The sequence below is a fragment of the Peromyscus maniculatus genome, chromosome 1 (assembly GCF_049852395.1).
Source record: "Peromyscus maniculatus bairdii isolate BWxNUB_F1_BW_parent chromosome 1, HU_Pman_BW_mat_3.1, whole genome shotgun sequence".
Taxonomy (NCBI): Eukaryota; Metazoa; Chordata; class Mammalia; order Rodentia; family Cricetidae; genus Peromyscus; species Peromyscus maniculatus.
In genome coordinates, this window is record NC_134852.1 from 154,984,272 (window position 1) to 154,997,834 (window position 13,563).

The 13,563-nt window shown below is 51.0% G+C and overlaps 1 protein-coding gene across 6 annotated transcripts in view; it reads left to right on the forward strand.

The window, feature by feature from the left end:
- Shank2 (SH3 and multiple ankyrin repeat domains 2) overlaps positions 1–7,579 on the forward strand; it is a 470,619-nt gene extending 463,040 nt beyond the window's left edge. For all 6 annotated transcript variants that reach the window (XM_076555951.1, XM_076555924.1, XM_076555928.1 and 3 more), the window contains one exon: positions 2,100–7,579. In XM_076555951.1, coding sequence (XP_076412066.1) covers positions 2,100–2,670 — 571 coding nt within the window. In that variant the 3' untranslated portion in view covers positions 2,671–7,579. The remainder of the gene's footprint in view (positions 1–2,099) is intronic.
- The last annotated feature ends 5,984 nt before the right edge of the window (positions 7,580–13,563 follow it).

Sequence of the window (13,563 nt, forward strand, 5' to 3'; positions counted from 1 at the left end):
AGCAGCTGCTGCTGAGTCCGTCCTCACCAAAGCCAATCCAGCCCAGGATATTGGGTTAGAGATACTGCTGAATGGTGCCTGGGCATCTGCTGGCCCTTGGAGGACTCACATGCCAACCACACGGCCCCAAACTAAGGGGCAGGCCAGTGATGGACACAGAACTACACATGGCCCTCCCGACTGGTTCTCGGGAGCTCCTGTGGGATGCCCTCCTGCCTCCCCGCTCCTTCCTAATGTCCTTGCCTGAGGGAACCCCACTTCTGTATAGGGAAAGTGCTACATGCTGGAAACGAGCCCCCCCCCCCCACACACACACACACATGCATTGCAAAGAGACCTGGGCCACTGCAATGCTTGTTCAGGCTGGACCCAGAGTGGAACACCCTACAACCTGAATATCAGAGGGGGGCATGGCAGGTTCCACAGCCCCTTACCATGTCCCTGGCCCACCTTCACTCCGTGGGCTGCCTCAGGCCTGCTGAGATGACCTGCATACACGTACAACCTGTAACCAGGCAACTTTGTTGCGGGGAGAACTCCGGGGCCTGCCCCACAGGTACCCACAGTTTCCCTGTAGCCATGGCTGCAGGTCTGAGGCTCCAGAGCAGCAGTCCACACATCCACAGCAGAGGCCTGGCCCACAGAACCCATGCCTCCTTTCTTCCCCTGTTGGAAGTAGTCACGACTAATCCTAGTAGGGGTATTCCCCAGGACAGAGAGGGGCCTGGGTGACCAGCCAATGGCTTCACTAGACACACAGCAGGCAAAGAAAACCAAAAGCACCCAAGGGAAAGGGACAGGCAGAGTGCAGTCCGGGGACCACGGGATGGTGCCTCAAGCTCTCACCCCTCGACTTAGGCTCTGAAGAGGTCCTAGTCTGTTAGCACCTCAGAGCCCTGCAGGGAGCCTCAGCAAGAGGCCCCCAAAGTTCTGTGTACCAACAGCAGAAGGAGTTTAACTCAAGACAGACACCATGACACCACACCCCAGAAGCTCCACCCTGACAGTTACGAGGTGGACTCAGGGGCCCTCAGTTCCTACCAGTTTCCACAGGACAGGAAGGCATGTGGGATAAACTCTGAGTCATGTCAGTCCAGGTTGTGCCTGTGGCAGAATGGACCTTTCCAGAAATGAGAGGGGTGTGCTGTGTCCACATTCACATGAGCGAGCCCAGGTCAAGAGACGCTCTGTTTCCACTTTGGTGGTGTCTGTAGTCACAAGGCTGCAGTTTGGAGACAGCAGAGCAAGAAGCAGGTCTTGAGGGAGGCTTCACCTTTCTAGGTGTGTGGCTAGAAAGTCTTGGGGGGGGGGCTGCCCAGCATGGATAGGGGAACACATTTCATAAAACGACCACCTCCAGATAGGTAAGTGAGGACAGGGACTTCCTGGGCACCCAGTAGGACCTCCTCCCAGTGGGAGTCATCAGCCTACACTAGGCCTGGGAGAGTTGAGCCTGCGCCTCCCTGTTCTGAGGACTTCACCTACCCAGATGTGGCAGGAAGGACACCGGTGGCCACCACTGGGAGAGGGGGCTTCTGTCTCCTGTGGTAATAAGGACAGTAAGTCTCTGCATGGAGGGAGTGAGTGCCTCGGTATACCCTGGGGCCTACAGTGAAACAGTAGTCGGCAGCGTTCCCTGGCAGGCAGGCCCCCTGCAGAACTGAGCACAGGACACACTAGCACCCTGGATGCTCTGTACCTTGAGCACCCAAGGAGAATTTCTCCCAACCTCACATGCCTGTGTGGCACTTCTGAAGCAACGTAAGCTGTGCATTTGTCCAGAACCCGAGGACTTTAACCCATAAGCAGAGCCCTGGCAGGCTGCTGAGTCCTCTGGAAGGTGTAGGTTGCTGGAGAGGGCCCAGGCTCGTTCTGGCCTACACAGGGGGTCCCTCCAGGTGCCTCCCAGCCTGGCCCAGGTGAGTGGCTGGCTTGCTGTGCTGCGGTGCCCCCTGCTCTACCCACCCCTTTCTGACTGGCATGGCAGTCTGTATCACTGCCAGTGCAGACCCTCTGCTGTGGTGTGGGTGCCTCCCCTCCCCATCCCACAATCCTCAGTGACCTGGAAGTGATCTTCCTCTCTGTCATTGCTGTTTCAGAAGCCCGGAGGTCATGAGCACAGTCTCAGGAACACGGAGCACGACGGTCACCTTCACTGTCCGCCCGGGCACCTCCCAGCCCATCACCCTGCAGAGCCGGCCCCCCGACTATGAGAACAGGACCTCAGGACCAAGGCGCGCCCCGAGCCCTGTGGTCTCACCAACAGAGCTGAACAAAGAGATTCTGCCCACCCCTCTGTCTGCTGCAGCAGCCTCTCCTTCCCCCACACTCTCAGATGTCTTTAGCCTTCCAAGCCAGTCCCCTGCAGGGGACCTCTTTGGCTTGAACCCAGCAGGACGCAGCAGGTCACCATCTCCTTCAATACTGCAACAGCCAATCTCAAATAAGCCTTTTACAACTAAGCCTGTCCACCTGTGGACGAAACCAGACGTGGCAGACTGGCTGGAAAGTCTGAACTTGGGTGAACACAAGGAGACCTTCATGGACAATGAGATTGACGGCAGCCACTTGCCGAACCTCCAGAAGGAAGACTTGATAGATCTGGGGGTGACTCGGGTCGGGCACAGGATGAACATAGAAAGGGCTTTGAAACAGCTGCTGGACAGATAAGAGTGGCTGCCCTGGGCCTTCACAGACTCCTTCGTTATAAGTAGAGATGGGCTTATGTTGAAAAGTGTGGTGGCCAAGCAGAGGCTGAGAGAGCACCACTCTCGGTCCATGGGTTTGTCTCTGGGTACCCAAAGAAGTGCTGTGGGTGTCCTTGGTGTGGCCAAGCCAGGGCCTCAAAACCCAGCTCTCCATGCAGATTTCTTGGGCGGCTTCTGTCCAAAGGGACGGTAAGGGGGTTTTCTGTCATGGTCCCAGAGGCTCCCGTTGATGGCATGTGGGACCCTCTCCTCCTGTGGCAGGTACCAGTGTACTCCAGATACCTCCTGAGGCCTCCCTCCTCTGCCTTCTGGCAGCTCTCACCCTCCAGCCCCAGAACACAGCCTTTCTTCAGGCTTGTGGCCTCTGGGTGGGCTCACTGGCTCTTGTCCTCCCCTGCGCTCAGCTCTCAGTGAGCAGCTCCAGGTGGAGCCCTGCCTGAGCCAGACGGTAGAGAAGCGCCGTCCCATCCGCCTCTTTGTCCGACTCCTGTGACGTGCATCTGAGTTTCTTTGGCCCCGAGGTCCTTGGCGGTGGTAGCTATGTGGACAGGATCGTGCCCAGCTTGCCTAACTTGCTTTCTTTATTTCTGCAAACCGGTTAGCAATTCCAGGGCGGCCAAACCGAAGTCACACGGAGTTAGCCAAAGCACAAAGTCACGATCCTGAGGAGGAGGGAGGGAGGCCTGGCCACAGAGCCAGCCAGTGTGTGGCTGTCCAAGCCCACAACCTCCTCTAGGACAAGAGCGGGTGTCTGCCTGGAGCAGCATCTACCCAGGAGGGAGAGGCGGGCGGGGGCTCTTGAATTTCCTTTAATTGGATGTCTGCCGAGCTCCACAGAGGTCAGAACAGATGAGCAACTGCTCTGACAAGGACAAGACCTGAGGCTCGTGGTGAGCCCGGCTGCCCGAGGAAGCTGACGTCCTCCCTGGGAGAGGATGGGGTGCTCCCTGCCTTCCATCCACACCAGCGGGCGAGCATCCTGCTGAGGCAACCCTTTGGCTCTCAGAGGCCAAGAAAGGTGGAACTCAGGGGCCTTTCTCCCTTCTCTCAGTTACCGGGGATCCCACCAGCTTGTCTTAACTGTAAGTCTGGGTCTCAGAGAAGCCCGTGGTCAGGACCTGGTGGACAGAACGTGGGGCACAGGCTGTGGCAGAGTGTAGGTGTGTGTGGAAAGGAAGGCAGGGAGCATCCTGGACCAAGCCTCACCTCAGGCCCAGCTGCCTGAGCCTGCCCTTCTTGCCCCCAGATCTCTCCATCCCAAAACAATACCTCTAATGTACCAGGGAGGTCACCGACTGCACACAGCCACCAACGCAGCCAGCTAGGCTCCCGAATCCCCCTCCCCCCGCACTCAGAGGAGACGTGAATGTCAGGTTACGGTTTTATTATTTCAGAACTAGCCCAGCCCATCTCTAATTATAAAACATAATTTCTTTTCTTTCTTTTTTTTTTTCCTTCACTTATGCTCACAACCACCTGTCTGACGAGGCCTGGAACAGCTCTAGAATGAACACATAAAAATTTAGCAATTTTTAAACAAAAAAATCTCTTTCTTTACTGCAAGTTTAAATATGTGTACAGATAGTTCATAAGCACAATATTTTAAGAAAAAAAAAAGTGGCTGGTCTACTGGGCAGCCTCTGTGCCACCTAGTGCTGGAAAGCTAAAGGGAGAAAAGGTTTGTGGTTTAGCGACACCATTTCGTTGGGACAATTACACAAGCAACCTTTTAAAAATCATCTTTCCCTGGACACATTGGAACCTGCAGCATTGGGTCGTTTTTTTTCCAGACTTGCCACAGCTTCATCACTGAAGGCCAATTATTACTTCAAAAAGGATTAGAATCCACAACTTGTCAGTTTCTCCAAAAACAATGCCCACACATGCACATGCATGTATACACACACACACACACACACACACACACACACACACACACACACACCCTCAAGCATGCCCACACCACACCCCTTGATATGGAGACCAAGGCTTCAAATCTTAATCTGTTCCCAAAACCCTTTGCAGGTCAACCCCAACTTGTAAACCATCCAATCAGCTGGTACCAGGTGACTGCTGAACACCTTGCTCTGGGTTCTGTCATTTTCCCACAGCAAGGTGAGTGAATTAGCAATGTTCCAGAAACACTACAAATCCAGACACAGCGGGTAGCCCGCAAAGAATTCAGAGAGTGTGAAAATGTGGCCCCGCCATGAATTTGTCTTCCATTGGGTGGTTCTTCGAAGTCCCCTCAGTGTGCCATGTCACTGGGCTCCTTTCCTTTGCCTCCGGTTGGCATTACCTCTGTGCTCAGTGCCAGGCAGATGCCAGGCAGGAGACCTGATGGCTTGGGGCCCGCTGAACTTAGGCAGCGGGTGACAGGCCGCGACTGCCTTCCTTAGACTTCAAGCCAAATGCCACCAAGCAGAAGCAAGCTGACTGCCAGCCTTGGGAGCTGATAGACCAGCTTTGCTTTGCAGTGTCTGGTCACAGAAACACAGCCGGGCCTATCAGAACCCCCCCCCCCCAACCACCCAAACACACACATTTGCCTAGATGATTGGGTCTCTATCTCTGACAGTGAACGTTGCTAAGAAAGCAATAGTCCCTCATTGCAATCGCCGCCCATTGTTCTCCCCACTTGGAACATGTCAGAACCAGGCCCTACTCCAGGACCCTCTTCAGTGGTGAATCAGATGTTAAACTGCTCATAAGGACCATGTTACCACTATTCCAGGTTTTAAGATCAACTTTTGTTATATACTGTAATTTAAATAACTGCATAAATTTACATGCCTAGTTTCTGTAATATTGTGTATACAAAACCAAAATCTCTCAAGCTGTAAATTGTGTATACCCGCCAGGATCCCTACTCTGGGGTGTCCGTGCGCATTTTAGATTTAATTCATACAATTAAAAAGAACTCAATGTGACTGCTGACGTGCTGAAACTTTACATAAGAAATATTTGTGATACTTTAGTTAATAAAATGGTGAGTTTTTTTTCCTGAGTTATTGAACAAGCGAACATTACCCAGCTGACCTGGCAATGACTTTTTGTGTGTGTGTGTGGGTAGGGGGGGCCACAAATAACGATTTTTTTCTCCCATTAGCAATTTTGGGTTTTGAATCCATGTTTCACACTATAGTTTGTGTGTAACAGCACATGTCATGTTATCTTTGTTGCCGTTGATTTTGTGCTCTTTTTCTTTTTAGACTTTATTTATTTAGAGAGAGAAAGAGCAAGAGGGAGGGAGGGAGGGAGGGAGAGAGAGAGAGAGAGAGAGAGAGAGAGAGAGAGAGAGAGAGAGAGAGAGAGAGAGAAAGTTCCTGTACTTTGCACTTTCCCCCCAATCCTTCGATCTCTTGTATGGCAACCAAAATTACTGTAAAAAAATAAATATACTCTTGCAATAAGGTTGTGGGTCTGATTCCAAAGGGGGAGGTGGAACTGACCCCCTCGGAGCTGTCAGGCTCGTCATCTGAGGTGGGGTGTGTCCCACACCTCAGTCAGCTCCACCTGGACAAGGTGATAGATAGGGTGGCATCTTTTCTTCAGCCGCTTCGCCTCAGGCCCGTTTCCTCCAGCGCCCTCACTGTCGAAATGGAAACCTTGTGTATTATTTCAGAATTGTGCAAAATGTCAAAATGGGCTTGTGTGAGCACTCCTGTGAGCCCCGGGCCCGGCTGTCCCTTTTGTTTCAGGGTGGATGCAGGGGCACCCCAGAGATCGAGCTGAGCTCGGCTCCCTCTTTCCCAGGAGGAGAGAGAGGTGTCCTCACAGCACTGAGGGTTGTCGGCTGGCCAGAGGCCATGGGAACTGAAGACCACGTGGCTTCTCTAGCTGACCTAACCAGACGATGCTTTCATGAGCAGCAGTGGACTGAGGCCAGGAGAGCAAGAGAGAAGCTGGGTCTTTGGCCAACAGCTGAATCAGGAGCCCAGGGCCATCCGTGCACTTCTGAAAAGTGTATGTGAAAACCAGTGAACCCCTCTGGACTCCTGAGTTCCCCGGCAGGGTCTCTCCTTGGACACACCCTTCATCCGAGCAGCAGCAGAAGCTACTGTGTTCCCATTTTTGTCCCTCGCTCCCTGCAATCCCTGGTAGATCCTCCCAAGTCATCCCCTAGCTCTCCCAGCTTCACTGTCCAACGACCCCTTGATAAAGTGGGTATTCATCAGGGGGCATCTACTGGCCCACCTCCTCTTTACTTGAACTGTATCTGAGGCATTGGCTCCCCGGGGGTCTAGACTATGTCTGCACCCTGGGTGAGAACCTCCTGGATGGAAGGGGTCACGCAGCCACTGGCATGCAGACTGCCTGCTTTGGGCAGAGTCTGGCGGTGTCCAGTGCCCCACCCCAGATTCTATCAGCCCCATGGCTGGCCCTTCAAGTCCCCACTGTCCTGATGACGCTGTTTCTTCCTGCGCTCTGGGACGTGGGTCCGCAGCTCACAGTCTTTGCCGGTTTATGTTTAAAGTCACAACAGCCACTGTTCGAGGCTTCTACTAGAACTCTGTTCACAGCCAATCCAAAACTTTAATATGAGCCTTCAAATAAACACTGAATAGAAAAAATTGATTTAAAACAAGCAAACAAACAAAGTGTGTGCCTTGGGTGTTTTGAACTAATCTGCATCAAACCATACTGTAATTGTATATTTGATGAGAGGATCAATATATCTTCAATGTATAATGTAGCTGATAAAAATAGTTCTAGTGCCTTGTCTTCTGAACTGAGAAGCCCATATCAATGCACAACCTAAAGAAGCAAAGCCCGACTGGAGAACTGCGTGCTGAGAGGAGCGAGCCCCTGTGTGGGGGGCCTTCTCATCAGAAGACTGTGGAACACACACAGTCGTTTACGCTTAAAAAGAGAGAGAGAGAGAACGTTGAAACAGAATTGTGTTATCAATTAATTTTCCATTAAAAATGCTCTCTGCTCTATCACGTCCAGTATTTTCATTTAAATACAAACACGTTTTAGGGAATTATCGTAGGGGGTGGTGTGGCTTCTCATGGCACCCTGGGAGGGCAGCGCTTGTGTTGTGTTGCCCCCTGGTGGTGCTGGTCAGTAATGCTTGTCAGGGGTCAGCAGTGGCCTTTGGTTTATGTTTTGCTAAAAAAGACAAAATATTTACGTTTTAGTAACTGAGACCACACACTATCCTCCTTTGAAAAGAAGACATTAGAAGTAGATCATTGTAATTCTGGTCTCACAACTGTCAGCTGTTTCTAGAAGCTCAAAATGTCTGGCTTCCCTGAGTGGCCTTCATCCAGGGTGGGGCGCACACTGGGAACAAGCATTCTGTCCCTGGGTCCATACTAGTCACAATGATAGTGAGCCTGAGGGGACTCCAGCCAAGGAGGGGAATGACACCCCTAGACACCGTGTCTCCTCAGCCTGCTGATGCAGAGGCAGGGTGAACATCATACTACATACAGGGTGAACATGTGCACTGGCATGTCACTGAGTGGAGCTCTCCCCCCCTTCTCTCTCTCTCTCTCTCTCTCTCTCTCTCTCTCTCTCTCTCTCTCTCTCTCTCTCTCTCACACACACACACACACACACACACACACACACACACACACACACACACACCTCAAAAGTGCCAGGAGTGCCTCAGACCCAGAATTCTCCCACCAAACCCAAGACCGTCACGGGGCTGTGCTCTGACCAGCAGGATGTGGACACAGGGGTCGTAGAGTTTCAGGCGGTGTAGGTTCCAATAATCCTAGAAGCTGAATCGTGGAGTGCAGAGGAAACCCCTGTCATCAGGTGTAGATTCTGACCAGGTGGCACCTGAGGCTTCTCACCTCCAGGTGAGCCTGGCCAGGGAGGTTGCACAGTAAACTCTCCTCTCCATGGCCTCGGCAGGACTTGGTTCCACACTGGGACTGTGAAGAGTATGGTGATATTTTATTTGTATTAAAATGTTATTTGTATGTTAATAAATAAAGTTGCCCCGGGGGTCAGAGCTATTAGCAAGCCATAGGAAAGCAGGGCAGTGGTGGTGTATGCTTGTAATCCCAGCACTTGGTAGGCAGAGCTAGTTAAGTCTCTGTGTGTTCAGGGATACAGCCAGTATTGGATACACATGCCTTTAATCTCAATACCAACCATAGAAAACCTGGAGGTCTATACAGACAGGCCAAGGCAGTCATGTGGTTGGGTTTACAACCAATGAGAAGGCAGAACAGAAACTCTATATAAAGACTTCAACACAGGGAGTAGCTCTGGTTCGGAGAGGTAGGACCACCGCAGGAGGAAGGGTAAGGTTTTAGCTCTTAGCTCTGACCTCTTGGCTTTCTTCTTTGTATTGGTTCTGTGTTTCTTATTTAATAAGATGGTTGGTTACATCTACATCCCGGTGTCAGCATTGCCTCCATTTAAGGCATGAACCCTGGGGCCAAGAGTCCAAAAGTGAGGCAGTACACTGCCCACAGTCACTGGGTAAGATGGCCAGGCATCCTAGGAACACAACCTGGAGTTGACTCAGCAGCCACCCATTATCCCAGGGCTTCATGGAAATCAAGCCACTCTGATGCTGCGCAGAATTATTATAAAAACATGTTCTCAGGAAGAGTGGGGAGCACATGGTGTAAGGAGGGCACTGGCTTAAGGGAAGTCCAGGCTGGGCACAGCAGGGCAACCTCCTGGAGTGAGTGCCAGCTATGAGGCAGAGCTACTCGAGAGCACTTCACGGTTCCAGTGTGGAACCAAGTCCTGCCGAGGCCATGGAGAGGAGAGTTTACCGTGCAACCTCCCTGGCCAGGCTCACCTGGAGGTGAGAAGCCTCGGGTGCCACCTGGTCAGAATCTACACCTGATGCCAGGGGTCATGTCTTCTCCCCATCACTACTCCGAGTTGTTAGTACAAGGCAGGGATTCAGGAAGCTTAATACTGCCCTGGACCACAGGCCATTCAACCAACAGAGAGGGAAAGGGGGATTCAGAAATAGACTCCCTTAGCTTCCTGTGGTCAAGACTGCCACCCGTAAGGGCCCTAACCCTCAGATAGAGGACCTGATGGGAAGAGCATGTTGACCAGATGTGGCATTGACTTTAATGCTCACCAGTTTCCTGAGCACTGTTGCCAAGGTGATGTCCCTTTTACAGATGAGGGAACCGAGGCTCAGACATCTAGATGCCACATGGAACAAGATTCCCAAAGGCCCCGTTGTGGGCACAGGCACATACAACCCTTTTGCTCACAGCTGTGAACTTCCTGGAGCCTCTGGCATTCTCCTATATGGCCTGTCAGACACCAATGTCTCTGGTGCCCATGGTGACCTGGGTCCCAGCTCACCATGACGCATTCTGGGAACCAAGAAACCATCACAGTTAGACCGATGCTGGGTTCATCCCACTGGGTTTGAGGGTCATCCCCTCCCTAGACGCACACTGGAACATAGAAGAGGGGTCCACAGCCTGCCACCCTCCCCACCCCAACAGCATCTGTCCTAAAGCCCTGGATCCTGGCCCTGTTTTCTTCACTTTCCACCCTGAGCCTGTTCTCATGGCTGCAGTATCCTTGAAGTCTCATGGAGACAAAGTAAGTGTCTAGTCTTAAACACCATTGTCTGGACATGGCATGGCTGTCAGGAAATCAGAGTGGCTGTGGTCACCTACACAGACCTCCATGAGATTGTGTCCCCAGTGGTCACCAGCTGGACAGTGTGTTTCCAGATTCTTGGTGTCTTGGTCAAACAACTGAAGAAGCGCACACAAATGGAGAAACAGTGAGGGCTTTGTTCAGAAGCAATGTCTAAGTGCGGCAGAGCAGCAGCAGGTTCCAGGGCGTGAGGGCCCTGGTCATGGTTGGCGTTCCTTCGGTGGATTCATGGGGAGGAGGTGACTGCTAGGTATCGGCTATGGATGCTTTTCTGTTAGTTTTGTTTTGTTGGTTTTTTTGCTAGTTTGTTTGTTTCTTTTTCGAGATAGCTTTCTCCGTGTGGTACTGGCTGTCCTTGAACTCGCTCTGTAGACCAGGCTAGCCTCAAACTCACAGAGATCCTCCTGCCTCTGCCTCCTGAGTGCTGGGATTAAAGGTGTGTGACACCACCACACGGCTGTTTCAAATTTGATTTTATGTCTGTGTTTTTCCTGCATGCGTGTATGTGCACCACATGTATATCTGATGCCTACCAGGGTCCGAAAAGGGCTTCGGATACCCTGAGACTAGAGTTACAGATGATTGTGAGCTGCCATGTGGGTGCCGGGAACCTGGGTCCTCTGCAAGAGCAACACCGTGCCATCTCTCAAGCCTATGACATTATTATTATTATCATCATCATCATCATCATCATCATCATTATTATTGGGGGGTGGTTCGAGACAGGGTTTCTCTGTGTAGTTTTGGTGCCTGTCCTGGATCTCCCTCTGTAGACCAGGCTGGCCTCGAACTCACAGAGATCCACCTGGCTCTGCCTCCCGAGTGCTGGGATTAAAGGCATGCACCACCACCGCCGCCTGGCTATTTTTATTATTTTTAATTATATGTATGTGTGTGCTTGTGTATAGATAAGTGAAGTTGGAGCTGGAGTTGAAGCTGGAGCTTCAGACAGTTGTGAGCTACTTGATGTGGGTGCTGTGGTCTTACTCAAGTCCTCTAGAAGAGCAATATGCACTCTTAACTGAAGAGCCATCTCTCCAGCAAAATTTAGGCTACTTCTCACATTCTATTTGTTTGAGTTTTTTTGTTTTTGTTTTTGAGACAGGATCTCACAGTGTAGCCTTAGCTGGGCTGGAACTCATATGTAGATCAGGCTGCCCTCAAACTCATAGAGATCCATCTGCCTCTGACTCCCAAGAGCTGGGATTAAAGGTGTGTACCACCGCATCTGACTGGTTTTCCAATTTGATTGACAGGTTTGGGTTATGTAAGTCTTATCCTCTGTTCATTTCCCTTACCATGATGCATCTGGCTTTAACCATGTGCTCATTGATCACACATAGGCATAAGATGGTAAGTTCACTCTGAGGATACAGTTTGCCTTGCCATGCTTTTATCCAGTCTAGGCTGGATCTGTGTGCTGCCTCTAGGTCCCAGATGTGTTCCAGGATGTCTGACCACAAAAGAGGTGTGTGGCTCATGCCTCATGAACACCTGAGGAGGCTTCCAGGGAGTACATGATGCCCTGCCCACCCCCAGGACACATTAGCAGGTAAAGGCTCCCGAAGGGAGCTGCTACTTCAGCAACATAGCCACCTGTAAGCCATTGCACACTGGGAGAGACTCCTAACCCTCAGTCCTGCAAGTGCCCTTCACCTGTACTCCTGCAACTGACCCCTCACCCACACTCAGCTAGTGACCCCTTGTCCAGGCTTCTATCAGTAACCCCAATTAAAATCTCGGGCTTACCAAGCTTGGGCTTGGGTGGATTCTTTGATTTGTTGTTGGTGCCTCGTCTGGCTGTGACCTTCATGGCTTTGAAGTTGACCTTCATATACACACACACACACACACAGAGAGAGAGAGAGAGAGAGAGAGAGAGAGAGAGAGAGAGAGAGAAGCTGCTGCAATTGGGTGGGTCCTGTACTCTGAAGGACACACAGCAGGAGCCAGGAAACTCAACATGTTTATTTTATACAGCATGAATAAAGGTGGATTAGAGGAGGTGGATTAGCTAACCCCAGTACTGGGTCTCTGTAGGGGAGCAGTCTCAGGTTGCCTTTGTCCAAGAGAAAGATGCTAAGGTTGATACAGTTTCTATACACATTGTCAACATTCATACAAAGACCTGGGGAAGGCCTTGCTATTCCTCTGAGCCTGGTCCAGGATGCTATTCCCATGGGTCTGAGGCATTGGAGTCCTTGACATGGCCAAGCTCATGTCAACAGTACACATTCACTCAGGACTTCATCCATCCTTCAAAACTATCTAGGGTGAATAGACATCTGTTCACATCTCCCCAGGAAAATTAATGCAACGGTTGGTACTTCAGCAGGGGGACACACACACACACACACACACACACAAAAAAAAAAAAAAAAAAAAAAAAAAAAAAAAAAAAAAAAAAAAAAAAAAAAAAAAACAGGGATGCATGTTGCATGTTGAAGGCACACAGACAATGTCTGTGCCCTGGGTGATGATTTACAACTGAAGCTAAGCTAGCTAAGCTGAAGGTGGAGCATCCACAAGCCAGTCCTGACATGGCTGTCTATCATTGTGTGATAGTCAACGCCTCCTTCCTGGAGAAGTAGCTGCACTTCCACAGCTATAAAAAACAAACACACATCCATCTCCAGGTGGAGTGTCTGGGGGCAGGGGGCAGGGTGGCTGTCTTCCTCTGTGTGATACAGAGTGGCACACCTCCTTCATGAGTGGGGTCTGTCACATGAGTACATGGAAGCCCCCAAGCAGCTGGTGGACTAGAGAACATATTGTGACTGGTGAAAGGACATACAGGGTATAGGTCTGTGAGTCTGGGTGATAGGACATGCAACTGTGGCTGAGCTATCAGCTAAGAAAGACACTGCCTCTGTGTAAGGAGGCATCATAAAGAGGAGAGGCATGTGGGCACTTTGCTCCACACCAGATTCTGACCCAGCAGGAAAGGGGTGTGTGTAGAGATGTTGGCCACTGTATCTTAAGGCTAGAGGACCAGAAGGAATACACCATACAAATTACATCTGTACAATATAGATCACTGTTGTGTGATATTTTGTTTGCGTTCTAACAAATAAAGCTTGCCTGGAGATGAGAGGATAGAGCTTAGCCACTAATTAACCATAAAGCCCAGGCAGTGGTGGCTGACACTTTTAATCCCAGCACTTGGGAGGCTCACACCTTTGATTACATCACAATCAGGAGGTGGAGACAGGAATATAAGGTGGGTGGGAGACAGGATCTCAGC